The 16,288-nt window shown below is 32.6% G+C and overlaps 1 protein-coding gene across 7 annotated transcripts; it reads right to left on the bottom strand.

The window, feature by feature from the left end:
* Positions 1-4,427: 4,427 nt before the first annotated feature.
* Positions 4,428-16,288, bottom strand: LOC112710088 (protein ROOT HAIR DEFECTIVE 3 homolog 1). Of its 7 annotated transcripts, none has more exons than XR_011865272.1 (20): positions 16,077-16,270; positions 14,959-15,183; positions 14,691-14,757; positions 14,476-14,581; positions 13,905-13,975; positions 13,741-13,804; positions 13,588-13,653; positions 13,449-13,496; positions 13,292-13,360; positions 13,130-13,186; positions 12,489-12,647; positions 12,069-12,137; positions 10,970-11,061; positions 10,304-10,382; positions 9,920-10,085; positions 9,276-9,367; positions 8,091-8,460; positions 7,832-8,002; positions 7,482-7,583; positions 4,428-5,005 (listed from the first exon to the last, which is right to left on the bottom strand). XR_011865272.1 is itself a non-coding variant. In XM_025762186.3 (20 exons), exons 1-20 carry the CDS (start codon positions 16,078-16,080, stop codon positions 4,829-4,831), a joined length of 2,244 nt encoding a protein of 747 aa, XP_025617971.1. In that variant the 5' UTR covers positions 16,081-16,288; the 3' UTR covers positions 4,428-4,828. The 7 variants fall into 7 exon arrangements, 5 of the variants coding, with proteins under 5 accessions (XP_025617971.1, XP_029144694.1, XP_072058437.1 ...); XR_003156669.2 differs by lacking the exon at positions 16,077-16,270 and adding an exon at positions 15,504-15,582; XM_025762186.3 differs by having other exon boundaries at positions 8,101-8,460; positions 16,077-16,288.

The raw sequence follows: 16,288 nt of genomic DNA, 5'->3' as shown, positions 1-16,288 counted from the left end.
TTATTTAAAAAAATCGGTTTTAAATTGGACCAAACAATTACTTTTATTTCCTTCTTCTTCGTTTCGCACGTAAAATTCGTTCTCTTTCAATCCCTTTTTCAGAACTAATATAAAACTTTCAATTAGGTATGTTCCTTTATTTATATTTCTTAATCAAATTTATTATTTCAAATGTATTTCTTAATTTATGTTTTTATTCATTCATCTGTAAATGATGAAAATTATTTAATAAATACGTACATATTTATGTCATCACACCATTTTGATGTTCAGATCATAAATGCCAAGATAATTCATGGCAATTTCATGTGATGGAAGATAAAAATGTAATTATGGTATAACGTAGATTAGTTGATAGCATGAGCATTGTTGAAATTTTGGCATGATCTCTTTCATATTTGTTATATGTCTCTTTAGTTAGTGATGTTATAGTTTAGGAAAAGTATAGGGTACCAACATATTATCTGCCAACTTATTACTAACAATAATTAATTATTATATTTTAAACACATATATAAAGAGACACATTCAGAAAATATATTTATAAAGACACTTCTATTAAACACAGCCATGAAAAATACATTTTTATTAGACACATCCACGAAGACACATCCATTAAACATAGTTATACATAAGAGTTGGCAGATGTTGGCAGAAATGCTGTTGGTAACCTAGCAGAACCGTATAGTTTATTGTGATGATATGATGGTAGTTTAATTGTATGAGTTAGGTCCTTTTTACTTGGTTGAATTTTTTCTATGGCTATCCTATTCTTGATGACAATGTCAAAATAAATATTTTCATTAGTTGTTTTTTTTTCTCTATTTTTGAATTAATTTTATTTTGAAAAAATTTATTAAAAATTTTTGTTGTAGACAAAATTAATAATATTATGTTTAATTATTTAAGGAGACCAAATTAATATTTTGATTAAATACTTTTGTTTTATTGAAAATAAATTCTAATTTCATTAAAAAATAAATTCTAGTTGATAAGTAAAAACACAAAAACGTGCATGACAGTGAAATCATAATTTCTAGACAAGTAAATTATAGTCTTATTATCTTAAAAAAATAATTTATTTATAGAATAATATTAAAAAATCAACAATAATTTGCATGAAAATAGTTTATTAGTAAAATAAAAGTTAATTGATTGATTACCATAAAATTTAATTTCACGATAAATTTGCAATTGAACATATTTTTATAGCTTAATTTAAAATCTATTTACAGCTTAATTTAAAAACAATTGAAAATGTAAGTTATGGAAAACAAAACAAAACTCATCAAGAAAATAGAAACAGAGACACAAAAAAAAAGGACAGATGATATCATTTATGACATTCCTATAAAAAAACCGTGAATTTTGTTTCTTTTTCAGAATACTAAATTTTTACTTTTTCAAACAATTTGTATACATATATTTGACAAAAATTAAATAAAAAAAGTTTTAGATAAATTTAAAGAAAAATTGGTCAATATGAATGAAGAAAAAGAACATATCAAATTCATCTATTAGGAATTTAGGAATAACACGTAGAAAGAATTTAAATTATTTTAAAAGTAGTTATTTGATCTATTCAAACCGATTTTTTTAAATAAACCATTTATATAAAATAAATCGATTTTTTTAAAACTATACAGTAACACGTGTCAACGATCCAGAAGTAAACTTCACCTGCAGTCGACTGTAGGTGAGTTTCTAATTAAATCGGTTAGCCTATTGAATTAATGGGTTATTAAATCTTATGATATTAATGTGATGTGTGATTTAAAATTTTATGATATTATATTTATAGATATTGGTCCATATTCAAATACTGATCTGTGACATTATATCTTGGAACTAACTTTCAAATATAAAAAACATTTCTTAAGAAAAACCGTTATAAACACCTCTATAGTATCCGCGCATATTTCGGCCACTGCAAAGGGCAGTTTGAATTACCATCAAACGGATCACGAATAATTCGAAAAGATCCTGCATAATTCGGTTCTCACCATGCAACGATAAATAGGATCATCACAGCTATAGAGGGCATTAAAGACCAAAGGTAATACAAAATATAATAGTTTTCTGAGTATTTAAGAACTGACTTGAACGTCAGAATCTTTTTTACAGATCAAATACCTGGGTCAAGACTCTGAAGAGCTAATAGAGCAACACTGAAACTCTAGAATTGAAGGCTACATCAGGTGTTGTCGAGCTATTCCTCAGAGAACGGTTTCAACAGAAACATGTATAATAATTCATGTACATTTTCTTATTAATATAAATTTTTAAGAAGAGTATAATTCCATGATAGATATATATAAATGTTACGTGTAATCCTCTCCATTAGCACGCAGTGGGCAAACGAAGCTAGTTGTAGAAATAAAGTTGAGTTATTGTTGTTATGTTTAAAGGGTTTAAAAGAAGAGTTTAATTTTGATGGATTGACAATCTAAAATATTTTATATAATCGTGTAATTATAATAATTTTTTTAGATGACTATTTATATAGTCAATATAAAAAATAATTATTTTTATTAATATGACATTATGTAATTAGATGCACACATGTAAAATGATTTTACACTTCAGTACATCAAAATTAAGTTCTTACAAAAAAACACAAAAGAAAAAGAATAGTATGTATGTAACCCTTTATGCAAAATGCAATTCAGCGTAGCTAGGAAGTTTCTTGTTCGATTTATCCAATAATGTCATTGTTAGAATTCAATAAGGTTAATATCTTGACTCAATATAAAATAACAATAGGAAAAATGTTTGAAGTAGGTCATGTATCATTGAACAACTTCTCAAATGAAATCTATTTGTTTTTCTTTCTCATAAATAAGTTTTAGGGTTTAACGGCTTGAGAAAAAACTAAGCACAAGACACAACAAAAACAACAATGTTATTCATACCACCAACAAGGCACATTTAAGAAACACGTCATTAAAGAAACCAACTAATCAGTTACATTCAACTATACTCGTCGCAAAAAAGTTAATTTGTTTATCGTAACAAAGAAGATCCACATAAAAAGACTTGAATAACGTAACAAAGGGTATAAGGACTGCACGGTTTGAACCCCTAACCTTGAGGTTATATGGAGGCGACTCAACTGTTGCTCCAAAACTTCTCTGATTGCAAAATTAGATGCAAGATTTTTTTTTTTCGCCCTTCAAAGAAAAATTAATGGGCATTCATTTTTGTACAGGCTCTAGAGAAATGCCAACTTAAGGAAACAATTAGTTGTCTACCAAATCTCTTGGACTCTTCTGGTGAGTTAGATCGGTGAACTTTTTAACTTACAATATGAAATGGAGGTAACAACCACCAAATATTATATTACATTGCCATTCACTAGTAATATTTTTCAAATGAAAATATTTGCCAAATGTTATTGTTGATTTGTATCATTCAAGATTTGACAAATATTTGCATTGCATCTATATACTCATTTGACTGAAATAGTCAAACTAAATACTACCAATTTTAACAGTGAGTGATGAAGGTGAAAACGGAGTTTAGGGCAGCGCCAACTGTTTTATCTAGGAAGAGTTCTTCTTAAGATGAAGCTACTGCCTCCATTGATTCCGCCACCGACGCCATTTTACAACGAGTTATCAGAGAAGAATTCTCAGAATGCACAGTTATAACGGTGGCTCACAGAGTTCCAACTGTAATAGACAGTGACATGGTCATGGTCCTGTCTTATGGTAAGTTCTTATAGTTATTTGTAAAGTTTCCTTAGATATAGCACTTCTTTAGTCATATCCACTTTCTTTTTTTGTTTTCTTCTTCCTTATGTGTGATCTGGTCACTGTAGGGAAATTGATTGAGTATGATGAGCCTTCAAAGCTTATGGAGAGAGATTCTTCATTCTATAAGCTGGTGTCAGAATATTGGTCCAACTGCAACAAGAATGTTCTCCAAAAAGACTAGTACTGAAGAGAACAATATATAACATGAACACATATAATAAGTTCAATGACATGGAATAGGATCCAATGTGAAACTGTGTTGTTTGAAGTTTTGGATGGAATGTTTCTTCCTACTGGAATGATGATAAATGAGCTGTCAGCGCCTTCTGAAGCAGAGTGTTTAACTTGAAGACATTGGTGATTCTTATGGTAATTTATTCTACACAAGTTTATAACCACAAACTTAACCTTTATTGGTATTACTTTCTCTTTCGTGAATTTTAGTAGTGTGGTTTGTATTCATATAACACGAGAGAGCAAAGATACAAGAATTTCTTGAAAGCTAAATTATGATTTCATGATTAAGTCTGAATCTGACCCTATTAGTTAAGCTAAGTGCATAATTTAAGGTCGTGAATGAATTCAGTTGTTAATACCGTAACTCTTTTATATGTCAAATATCAAAAATCATAAGTCGTGTTGTTTTATTGCATTAAGCTTTAATCTAAAATGTTATGGGAAATAAAAAAGAAGATATTGCATTTTTTCTGTGTCTCCAGTATACAGAAACCCTCATGACAATAGGACAATATTTAAATGCAATTAACTAAACCAAGCCCCTGATGAGTTGTCTAACTGCTCATCCTTCAAGGCAAGACAAGATCATCTGAACAAACTCTAACCACCTCTAGGGTAGAGTTACCTAACTGCCCCTGCACCCACACTATATATTCTGCACTTGCAGTGTTCTTCATGAGTTAGTTTAAACATAACACAATCAGTTTCATAATCTGTCACACACACTAGAATCTTTTGAACTCTAATATTATGGTATCAAAGCTTAAGGAGTGCTCAATACAAACATGGTTTTGTTTGGGCATCCAACTTTCTCTAGCTTAAAAGGCTTAGGGCTTTCACTTAGCCCTTTTCGCAAGCACTGCCGCCAACAGTGAGAGTAATGCCTCACTACCCAATTTATTCATCGCAGCACCTCCGGCAAAGGACAAACATACCGAGGCAACACTATAAAATGTGGACCATTTTGAGTCACCATGGAAAGGTTTAAAAAATAATGACCATGTGGAGCCACCCTGAAAAAAATGTCAATAAAATAAGAATCAGTAATATATCCTTGTCAAGGACCAACATATAAATTTAGGTTGCTATTTCTATGAACACATGTTTTCACATCTTCATGTGTTAGGGATAAGACAGAGTCGGAGCAGAAGCGAACCAAAAATTGACATGGAGAGTCACAGGATTAATATGCCAACAAAATAGGTCATGCAAGAGAGAGAGTATACACCAATATTTTAACATGAAAAAATCCTCTTGATGAATGGGCAAAAATCCACGCGCCAAAACTCCGAAAAATATCCACCAAGACACTCTTATACTACAATTTGTAGTACCAAATGAGTACTAGATTGTATAATCAAACTCTAATGTGTATCACTCACAACCCATAGAATTTTATCTCACACACTATAATATTACACTCACTATTTTTCAAGAGAATTCACTTACAAAACAAAAATAAAAACACACAAAGCCTTGAAGGAATGCTTTGTTGCTACTCTCTTGTTTTGTGTTTTAATTGGTGCATTGGAGGCTTCAAAATTCTCCCCATTTATAGGCAATGGGATGCATTGCTAGCCACACATAAGGAGCACTAGATTTTTAAAAATATTCAGAAATCACTGCATGGTGGAGTGGTTGATGATTATTGTGATGCAAGCCATGACATCACATCATGGGAAGATGATATTGTGAATCGTTAGATGGTTCAGTCAAACATCACATAATCTAATGGTTCACAATATTATTTTTGTATGAAGATGTCTTCATTGGAGTAATCATCATAAATTTAAGCTTGAATTATTATATCAGCTAAAGCTTTTTGCAGCAAAAAGTAAATACATCAACATACACTTTTTACATCACTAAACTAAACCTCAGTAGCTACCATTACATTGGTGCTTTGATTGATCATGCCATGACGAAGAGGAAACAACTGAAGATCTGATTGTAGAAAATAGAGATAAAGATCAATGAAGAATTGATTCAACAAAGGGAACTCTCAAGAGGGATCAATTTGCTCAGATAGTCGGATGAAACCCCAAATGAAGCTTGTCCTTATCATTGCTCGAGAGAGACGAGAGTTGACAAATTTTTATAAAAAGCACTATGGTCATATCCCCAACCCCAAGTAGTTAATGTCCGTTAATGTGGGACACACCCCACATACTGAAGACTGAACATTGGAAAGCGAGATTTGCAGGACTGATATTTGAACTTGGCTAAACTAATAAACACACGATATGTTAGGTTTAATCACTCAGTTGGTTCCTATAGTTTCACGAAATTTTCAATTGGATCCCTATACTTTTTTTCCTTTTAATTGGGTCCCTGCACCAAATTTTTTTTTTCAATTAGGTCCCTCTTGGTAGTAATTGGTTTAATTGTATAGGGACCCAACTAAAAAAAAAATTTGGTTCAGAGACTCAAATAAAAGGAAAAAAAAGTGTAGGGATTCAATTAAAAAAAAAAATTGGTGCAACGACTCAATTAAAATAAAAAAAGTATAAGAACCTAATTAAAAATTTCGCGAAACTATAAAGACCAACAGAGTAATTAAACCGATAGATTATGATACTTAGATTTGAGAGGCCTAACTCAACCTAAGAGGTTAAGGGGTAAGGATTAAAAATCACTTATAGAAGCTATCATGGTGATATAAATAGTATGGCGACTTCTAAGTTCTAACAGAATGGAACACTTGCTGCTCTAGTGAAAACCATGGAGTCATGTGCAAAATAAAGATTTGGACTGATGGAGGCAGCTATAACAATTGTATGTAACTGACTTTTACTTTCCACGACAATTGAAAATCTCTTGAAGGAAGTTAGGATTCTTGATCTTACATAGTATGAGGTCCATTTCCACTCATACTATCATCCCAATGAAGTTGTAGCAATTTGTCTAAATCTGTAATTTTAACAGCCAAAGGGGGGTAAAGGTTACCTTGAGGTTGTTCGACTCAAGTGAATACATTAGTCCAGTCTTAGAAGGGTAAATTAGAATCTGAACTCCTTCATGGACACTAAAAACCCAAAAGGTGCTGACAACAGAGATCTTGTTGTACATTTAGCTCACTGCTTCACCTCTTTATAGTGTTAAAGTGGATATATATGGTGTCAATGCTTAAAATACAAAAAAATCATTTGCATAGTAATGCTCTAAATCTCTAACTCCTCCCCAAAGTGGTTCATGAATTCTCTCAATAGTAGGGGAGTTCACGAGTTGGTAACGTGATAAAGATCATCATCATCACTGATGCAATTTGAATGGTGGTGGCAATGGTGGTTGAAAGATTGTCATGGTGATGTTTCTCCAGTGACGAAATAGGGCACCATAGATCATTGTTAAATGAATAGGCACTAAAAGATATTAACAATTACATGACACTGTGAAGCATCATATTTTCGGAGATGACCCAAAATTAATATTCTCTAGATAGATTTTCCCTTAGTATATCTTTAGAAAGATATGAAACACAGTACAAACCTGTTCAACTGCTTTCGAGATCATGATCTCCGTTTCTTGCATGAATTGATCCCACACCTTTTTGCATGAACGAGGTCCAATCAATTTTCGACAGGATGGAATCTACATAGAAAACTTGGCCACAATGGATAATCCATACCAAAGATGCAAAATCTTGCCATGCCATAGTATTAAAACTATGCAAAAAACTTGAAACAATACTTGGGAACTAAAATATGCTTTGATCAGGGCATATGTCAGCACTAGATAAAATCATTCTAGGGCCTTCAGATGATAAGATCATTCATCCACTAGAATAAGTGCAAAATTTGATATCCCATCGAATAGAATCAAGCAACAATAAAACGAACCTGTTCCCAACTGTCATCAGCTAGCCACAGTGGATCAAACTTTGCGCTGCTGCTTTCTTTGGTAGCAGTGCTTGATGAATTCAATAATTCAGCTTCTAATTTTTCCTTAATGTCATCGGTATCATCATCATCCAAACGAATTGCAGCCAGAGTAGATAGCAATACCAAAGACTGCATAGGATTAAGACTTTGGTTAAGAACATACAAGAATACAACATGGATTCAACAGCCAAAGAAATATTATTCATGAAAAATTGACCACATCATACACAACGGCGAGCAGACTTCGCAGCGGTTGGAATGTCATCTTTGCCTATGCAAAGACGGTTAATCTGCCTACGCATCTTAAAACTTCTTTCAAAACACATCTTCATTCGCATCAGGACATTCTTAGCTTCATTCCTAACCTTTTCTTCTACAACACCCCTTGCATAATCCTCTAAACTCTCAATCATTTTCTTCCTTGTGGATCCATCCATACCAAGTCGAGTAAGTGGTGTAATTAATTGGGAAACAGTTGATTCCATCTCATTCCTGAGAACTTCCCTTATTGATCGCCAAGGATCTATAATATCTCCATCAGAGAGTTCTTTTTCAATGGATCCAGACAAAGCTTCTTTTAGTTTTTCCTGCAGTGGCACTACCATCAGAAAACCTTCTAAGAATAGCAATGATATATAAAGTTTAAACAAGCCAAAGTTACCCCATGCTTTAAAATTATGATGTGGGTCCCACTCATTTTCTCTCTCAGCATGGCCTTTTTTCAAGTTTTTCAGAAGTTACAAACTGTTGTAGAAGTTATCAACCTTTTATTTTGAAGTTACAAATTAATTTTCCTACTTACGTACTAAAGTTTGTCTAGTAGAAACTTTAAACCGTTGTTAAAACTTAAGATTCATGATTACTCAGCAGAAATATTGGAGTAACTAGACAACAGAGAGAGATAATAATTAATATATTACTTGTATAGATTGTTATTTTGTTACAGTAGAAAAGATCAATATATATAGAGAATGGAGAGTAATAAATGTAAAGCACCTATCAATTATTCTCCATTAACGCATCATCTAAACTACTAATCACTATCTAACAAAAAAAAAAAAAATCTCTTCTCATATTTCAAAAACGGTTATACAAATAACAATTCCATTATAAAAAGGTAGTCTTTCAACCATAGAAACAAACCAACTGGCATAAAAAAAACTCGGTTTTTTTACTTTTGACATGTCATTATTATTTGAAAGTAAGTGTCAATGATAATTTTATCAACCTATCCCTTACACTTAGATGACTCTTATTACTTATGTGAAGTTTCAACTTCCAAACCATAATAAGAATTTGAAACTGAGTGTGATTTTTCTTCCATGAACATATATAACTAATTACTGAGCTTGAAGATAGTCTCTCAGGGAGGCAGGGAACACAAGACATGATTCATCAATACCTTACACGATGAAGTAAGTACTGAGACAATATCACACTGCAATTTCTTCCTTACTCCAACTTTGTGCTTATTTGACATTTCAATGACAACATCTGTGCAAGGTTAATGTATTTAAGTCTGCAACTCACTTGAGATCATAATTGCATGAAATTTCAAAAGCTAAATTCGGAAAGATTTATAAAATTTAACATCTTAAACAATACTAAAAGCTAACAACCCTTTACTCCAACACCTACTTAAATAATTGAACAGCAGAAAAGCTAGCAACCCTTTACTTCAATTTATTGTTGTCTAACAAATACTCACTCCATTTGAAAATAAATATGGTTTATTGGCTTTAGCAAATTTGATACATTGAAAAATCAATATATCTATCTGGATACATTAATGTCTAGATATATTGATTTTTAAATGTACCAGTTAGATATTTGCATAGGATAAAAAAAGGGCAGTTCGGTGCACAAGCATCCCGCGTTAACACAGGGTCCGGGGAAGGGCCACACCTAAAGGGTGTAATGTACACAGCCTAACCTGATAATTACATCAGTGGCCATTTTCACGGCTTGAACCTGTGACCTTGAGGTCGCACGGAGACAACTCAACTGTTGTTCCAAGACTCCCTTTTGTTTATATATATAATGTACCTGGACAGGCTTTGTCGAAGTTAGACAAACAAGACTCAATGCAACTACTAGCAGCTGCATAAAAATCCTCCCCTTGATTCAATGATGTTTGAAATGTGTGCTTGAACTCGTTCAAAATTGTAGATCCTATATGCTCCAATGCAGATACCAATGCTGGTTCAAAAAGCTGACCAATCAAAGGGACATTATGAACTTCATGAGTCGGGACTTAATTATAAACAAAATGAAGTGGCCAACAATCCAAAAATTTAAATTGTGACTTATTCAATAATCATTAATATATCACTCATTTCTATTTCTCGTTCAACAATCATCAGTTAATTGACAATGACGAAAAAGAAAAGGTTGAACTAGTATAATTGCAAGAAAATTAAAATAATGTACCTGCAACAATTTTTCTTTAAGTTGATTTCGGTATGTAGATCTTGGACCTTCATTATAGTAAGTGGTTTCAGCATCATACCTAGATGAAAACAATATGTCAATATCCCTTCAACCTGAATCGCAACTAACTTTTACCACAATATTTCAACATGCGATATAGGCACTCAAAACTTGAGACAACTGTTTTAAAGATACTGCATTTGCATACACTAAGATAGCACACAAAAAACCACAGCAATAAAATCAGAACACAATTCAAAGTTGTTTCTATAGAGATTGCATAAGAAACCTAAAAAGCTTAGGATTACATATTTGTTGCACATGAAACTGCCACATTGCAGGACTGCAGAATGAAATTGGGAGAAAAATATGAACCCATCTTTTTCCAACACACAGAACAATCAAAACCATTGCCACTGCTAGCACCTACTTAAGCAAAACTTGATACCAAAACATATTCTTTCATGTAGGGGGGCAAAGATAAAGAACAAGAAATTTAATGCTCTACTCTCATGAAGACTAGGATCAAAGAATGACATATATGTCAAAAAACTACTAGAATTAGCCAAAAGCTTACAGTATAGTATAGGTTCTTTATGCGACATCCAATGATTGAGCCACTAATGTTATGCTGTCATGAAAAATGACTTATACTCAGTTACTCACTCTGACAAACAAGTATCAATTTGTAAACTGAGCCTATTCACAAATTCAGGAGTGGTTCTGTGATTCATATCCTCTTCCGAGTGATGCCATTCCTGATTCGAAAGAAACTTCCCTAGCATTAGTATTTACAAATGCAGAAATAATATTGGGAGTTTATAACCAAAATTATTTTATTTCATTTTCGGATGTTTATTGCTTAATCTTTTGTTGATATGTTCTCTGCTTTCTTAGAGATTACGACTAAAGTTTCAATTTGGTGATTGACTTAGTAAGCTTGATAATGATAACTTTAGTCTCATTTTAGCCATGCAAACATTACACATTCATGACAATGTGTCACCTTCCGCACATGTGGGATGTCACATGATACCTTTAGCATATTTGGAATGCCACTTAGTTCTGACACTTTATCAATACATTAGCAACAACAACGATAACTAAGACCTGTCTGATTAGGTTGTATCAGCTACATAAGCATAAATCAAATGATGCTATAGCTTCATGTTTAAACTTTAAACCATTAATATTTAAATCTCTTTGACTAATTTGGCTATTTTTTTTTTTAAGTCTCCCTTTACCTCCAATTATAGAACTACTCTTCGTCTGATCTACTCTCCCTTCTTAAGTCTCTCTCAGAATAACTATAAGGTTTTCTCTAAACATGTCCAAACCACTTGATGCAATGATTCTACATTTGGCACCACTTCAACTTTCCTACTCATAAGGGTATCTCTTTCTGAGGCGGGGGAGTCTTGCAACTAAATCTGACAGTGTAACATTGTTAAATACCTAGGACAACAGATAACTACACCTTAAAAACTAGCTATTAAAAAGGAAGAACCACTCTCCTTTAATACAACCTCAAGTATCTCATACTACGTGGGATTTCGGGCACTCCATAATACCCAAGTCCCTAACATATTAGAATTAATTAGGTTCATATATCAAGGATATTGGCAATAGATTAACTTCATAATTATGATCCTTAAACAATGGTAGCACTTACATCTTTATGTATGTATATGTTTGTATATTGAATAAAATCAATTAATTAATTCAGTCAAATAAGAATCTCCTTTCTTTCAAGTACTCCTAATACCTCCTTTGCAGCTAAATTCTCATATTTCTCCCTGGCAATTTTTTCACATCGAACAGTAGCAACCATAACCTACAATTTGATCAAGCGACAACAGATTAATACAAGAGATAGTATACACTTTGGTTGTTGAAATAATAAAATTTAACAGAAAAGTCCTTGAAAGAAAATTTGCTAACATTTTTTATCTCGAGAGCTAATATAATTTTGTTAACCTTCATTTTTTAAATTTCATGTTACGTCTGACTGAAGATTAATTCAGTACTGTTTTCAATAATATATATAATGAAGATCGATGTGCTATGGAGCAACCTCTTTCTTTTGGAGGATTAAAGTATATGCATTTGAAATTTTTGTGAGTAATATGTTAAAATATGTTAGGAACCATAATGTAGATTTACTCTAAATCCATGAGAGGTTTACCTTATGAGAAGGAAGGTGGAGGTCCTTGTCTGCCTTAATCTTTTCCCAGATTTCCTGAGAACTGTAAGCAAAGTCTGATGCATGAACTACTCCATATAAGTCCCGAGCAAGCTCATCCTGAACTATTGAATGGCAGATTTGTTGCCTCAATCCCGCAACCTACATTGAAAATAATCCAAAGAAACAGAAATGTCATGTAAATTATCAAATATGAGATAGTCAAAAGTACATAACCAAATTGTATGATCCAATTTTCCTACACATCTTAAAACTTACACGCTTACTCCCTTCATTTAATATATCTATCAAGTTTAAAAAGTATTGCAGTTTCAATATAATATTCCATTTCCATTATCAAGATAACATTAACTAGTTTTCCCAATAATACACTTAAAAAAATAAGATAAAAAAAAACATTGACTATATATTTACTTAGTTGTGGGTAATTTTGACTACTAATAGAATTTATATATTTTTAAGATATAATTATACTTATCATAATGTGTAATTTTTTTTAATAATTATATTAACAGTAGGAATAGTTATGCAAAAATGAGGTGTACTCAACCACATATCTTAATAATGGCCAACTTAAAACCATCAGCAAGTAATAACCCAAGGAGCTAGCCTACAGTTCATACCTCCGACTTAAATTGCTCTTCTTTATGTTCATAACTAGAAAGAGCAACGACCTCAACCTGGAGTTTGTTTCCAAGAACAAATAGTTATTATGAAATATGAACTGCCAATAGATTATGCTAAAAACAAGAAACGCTCAGTAAGTTTAGCAATGATGAGCTTACACTGAAAAATTCGCTTAGTGCAGCCTCGTTGTGGGAGTCTGGTTTAGATTTAGTAAAACTTTCCCATATCTGTAGAGAAAAGGGTAAATTGACAAAGGACAATGTAAATTATATAACAATTCAGTGACATTATATGAAGGTAAAATCACTGGATTACCTTCTCAATATCTGTTAGCAAAAGCTCTTTTAAGCGTTCAAATGGTGTCTATAAGAAGAAAGGTCATCATGTTAACATTATGAAAAAATTGCACAGTTGCTTTAGAATTGAATTAGCTCAAAATATTTTTCTTACGCACCCTTGTTTTATCGCGAATGACAAAAAGCAATGTTATTTTGCGTGGAGTAAACAATTTCATCTTGACCTGAAAAAATGAGCATACAATTTAATAAATGACTACTTTTCAGGATTCAAGTCAGTTATTTGTGGCTGATCAGCTTCCAAATTATACCTGAAAGATAGTTTTCAAAAGTGGCCTATTCGCTGCATTGTGGCGGCCAATGTCATGGCACCACCTTCACAATCATTGCATAGAAAAGAAGAATATGATGGGTTAAGTGCCTAAAAGTTTTTTATACTGTCAATTTATCTAAATTAAACAAAAAGGGAACTCACATGTTTATAAGAACTATATCTGAGACTGCTAGAGCAAAAAGAGCACTCTGACTTTCGAATGAAGTATCATCCTGCAATAAAGATAATTTCAGTACAAGGAAAAGCAGAACTATTAACCCTTAACTTTGTTATATTTTTTTACCAATGTCAAACTCGCACATTACAATAATCAAAATTTCTAAATATTAACTGCTCCCTATCAGAGTGCAAATGCAGTATTAGAAATATTATGGGACTCTGTTCTGCTATGAAAACACAAAACTCAAAGAGCGAGATAGAAAAACCATTAATCTAACATTTTACTCAAAAAGTAGATAAAAGAACATTACATGCACGGAAAGAAAAAAAGGAAATAAATGTTATAGGAAGTAGGAACTCCAAAATGTCATAGGGGACTCATGTCCTGATGTCCACACATACATCAGAACTTCCAATATATTAAATGTAAGATGGTTATGCTGCTCTGGATATTGGCAACATATTCTGAATCACCAGAACAGAATTAAAAATAAGGTAAGATAAAACATAAACAAGTAAAAATCATCATTGAGAGAGAGAGAGAGAGAAGAACCTCTTCTCCATGCTCCATTCCATCAGTTCCCTCCAAATCCAACACAAGTGTGCAAGGCTCAATGCCTGCACACCTAGCAATCCAGATTCCTTTGGTTGTTTGAGACCTAGAAACAAGCAAATACCATCATGTCATGTCTATATTTACACCAGATGTAAGTCTTGTCAAATAACTTTGTATACGGCTGGGGAATGGGGATTACAAGAACTACTTGCCTTCCATCATCAGCATTCATTTCTTTGAAATCAGTATCAAACAAATAATTTAAGAGTGTGCTCTTCCCTGCCCAAAGTGAAGAGAACAGTAAGTTTGATTGGGCATGAGTACCAAAAATACCTTCAGTATATATGGTTCGGCTCATGTTATGAGATTAAATAACATGCAAAAGAATACACTAAAACTTGTTTATACTAACTTATATTTTAAATAAATAAACAGTTATGAAAACAAAATGGGATAGTGGAGGGAGGCAAGAAAGCATACCGCTACTTTGGGGACCCATGATAGAAACTACAGCATACGATTGACCACATTTATCTAATTCCATCTCCTTAACAAAGTTTTCAGCATCAGCGACATGGAATTTGCCATCTCCATCAATAAGCTGAGTTGGATAACATGGATAAGCCAATGCTCCAGCAGCAAAACGGGGTTCTGGTGATCCCGCAGAGTAGAGTTCATCCCCCAGTGACCATTCCCCCCATCCACCTGAAAAAATAAAATAAAATAAAAAACATGAAAAGAAAACTGGGATAAAGACTGCTAAAATGTTCAATTCATAGCATCTCGATACAAATATATTCTCAGTGTTTGCTTACGACATTTCTACAAATCATATGACCAATTAATCCATGGATCAATATAGAAGTGAATTTGGCAAAATCCCTATTTGGGACGGATATTCAAAGAAGCATGCAATGTAATATAATGAGATCACATAATACTAAACCAATGGCCTGAAGATTTTTGTTAACCGTTTAGATTGTTCTATAATCTATAGAGTAGAATGAAGAAATTGCAGTATTTACTAAAATAAAAATGGCAAATGCCCCCCATTGGCATTCAGCTCATCCCCCATGACCCATCTTAAAAAGGTCCCCACTTCATTCATTGGAACAACGCCATATCAATAAATAATAAATAAATTGAGCAACAAACAAACAAACAAATAAACACTACTACAAGTTTTAACTTTTACGCTTCTGTTGTTGAACTTGAAGGAAGCCCTTTTATCCAGATGGGTCTCACGAGATTATCTTAAATAAATTCGGCAGCACTATACTCAACAATTCTATGGATTTTCTCTAAAGCTGAGATTTTTCTCCAGTTATCTTAAACAAATCTCAAATTCTCAAAATTTAATACACAAGCAGATAATCAGAGTTAGTTGGCAGGAAATTAAAGTGAATAATAATAATAATGATGAATTGATGATGCTAATAAAACAAAACTAGTATGTTAATTCAGCCTTGGGAAGAAAACCGGTCAAAAAGAAGTTTGCGTGATATTTGATCAACGATCGTAATTAAATGGCTGGAATAATGCATGAATCAGATACAAAGATCAAAATAATAACGGAAGAGAAATTGAAAATAACGTACTCATATTCCTTTTGTTCTTTCTCTGTGTTGGAGAGTGGAGAGTGGAGAGAGCTACTTAATAAAGTGACAGAACTGAGTTGACCGTACAAAGACTTCGGGAAGGAACCCATTCATCGTGGCATTTATAATTCGAAGATAAATAAAGTTCTCATTTAGTCCAAAAAAAAAAAAAAAAAGTTCTCATTAACTTTGGCGAAAGGTGGTATTACCCA

Source organism: Arachis hypogaea, chromosome 9 (genome assembly GCF_003086295.3).
Source record: "Arachis hypogaea cultivar Tifrunner chromosome 9, arahy.Tifrunner.gnm2.J5K5, whole genome shotgun sequence".
Classification (NCBI taxonomy): Eukaryota; Viridiplantae; Streptophyta; class Magnoliopsida; order Fabales; family Fabaceae; genus Arachis; species Arachis hypogaea.
This window is presented reverse-complemented; position numbering and strand designations above follow the sequence as displayed.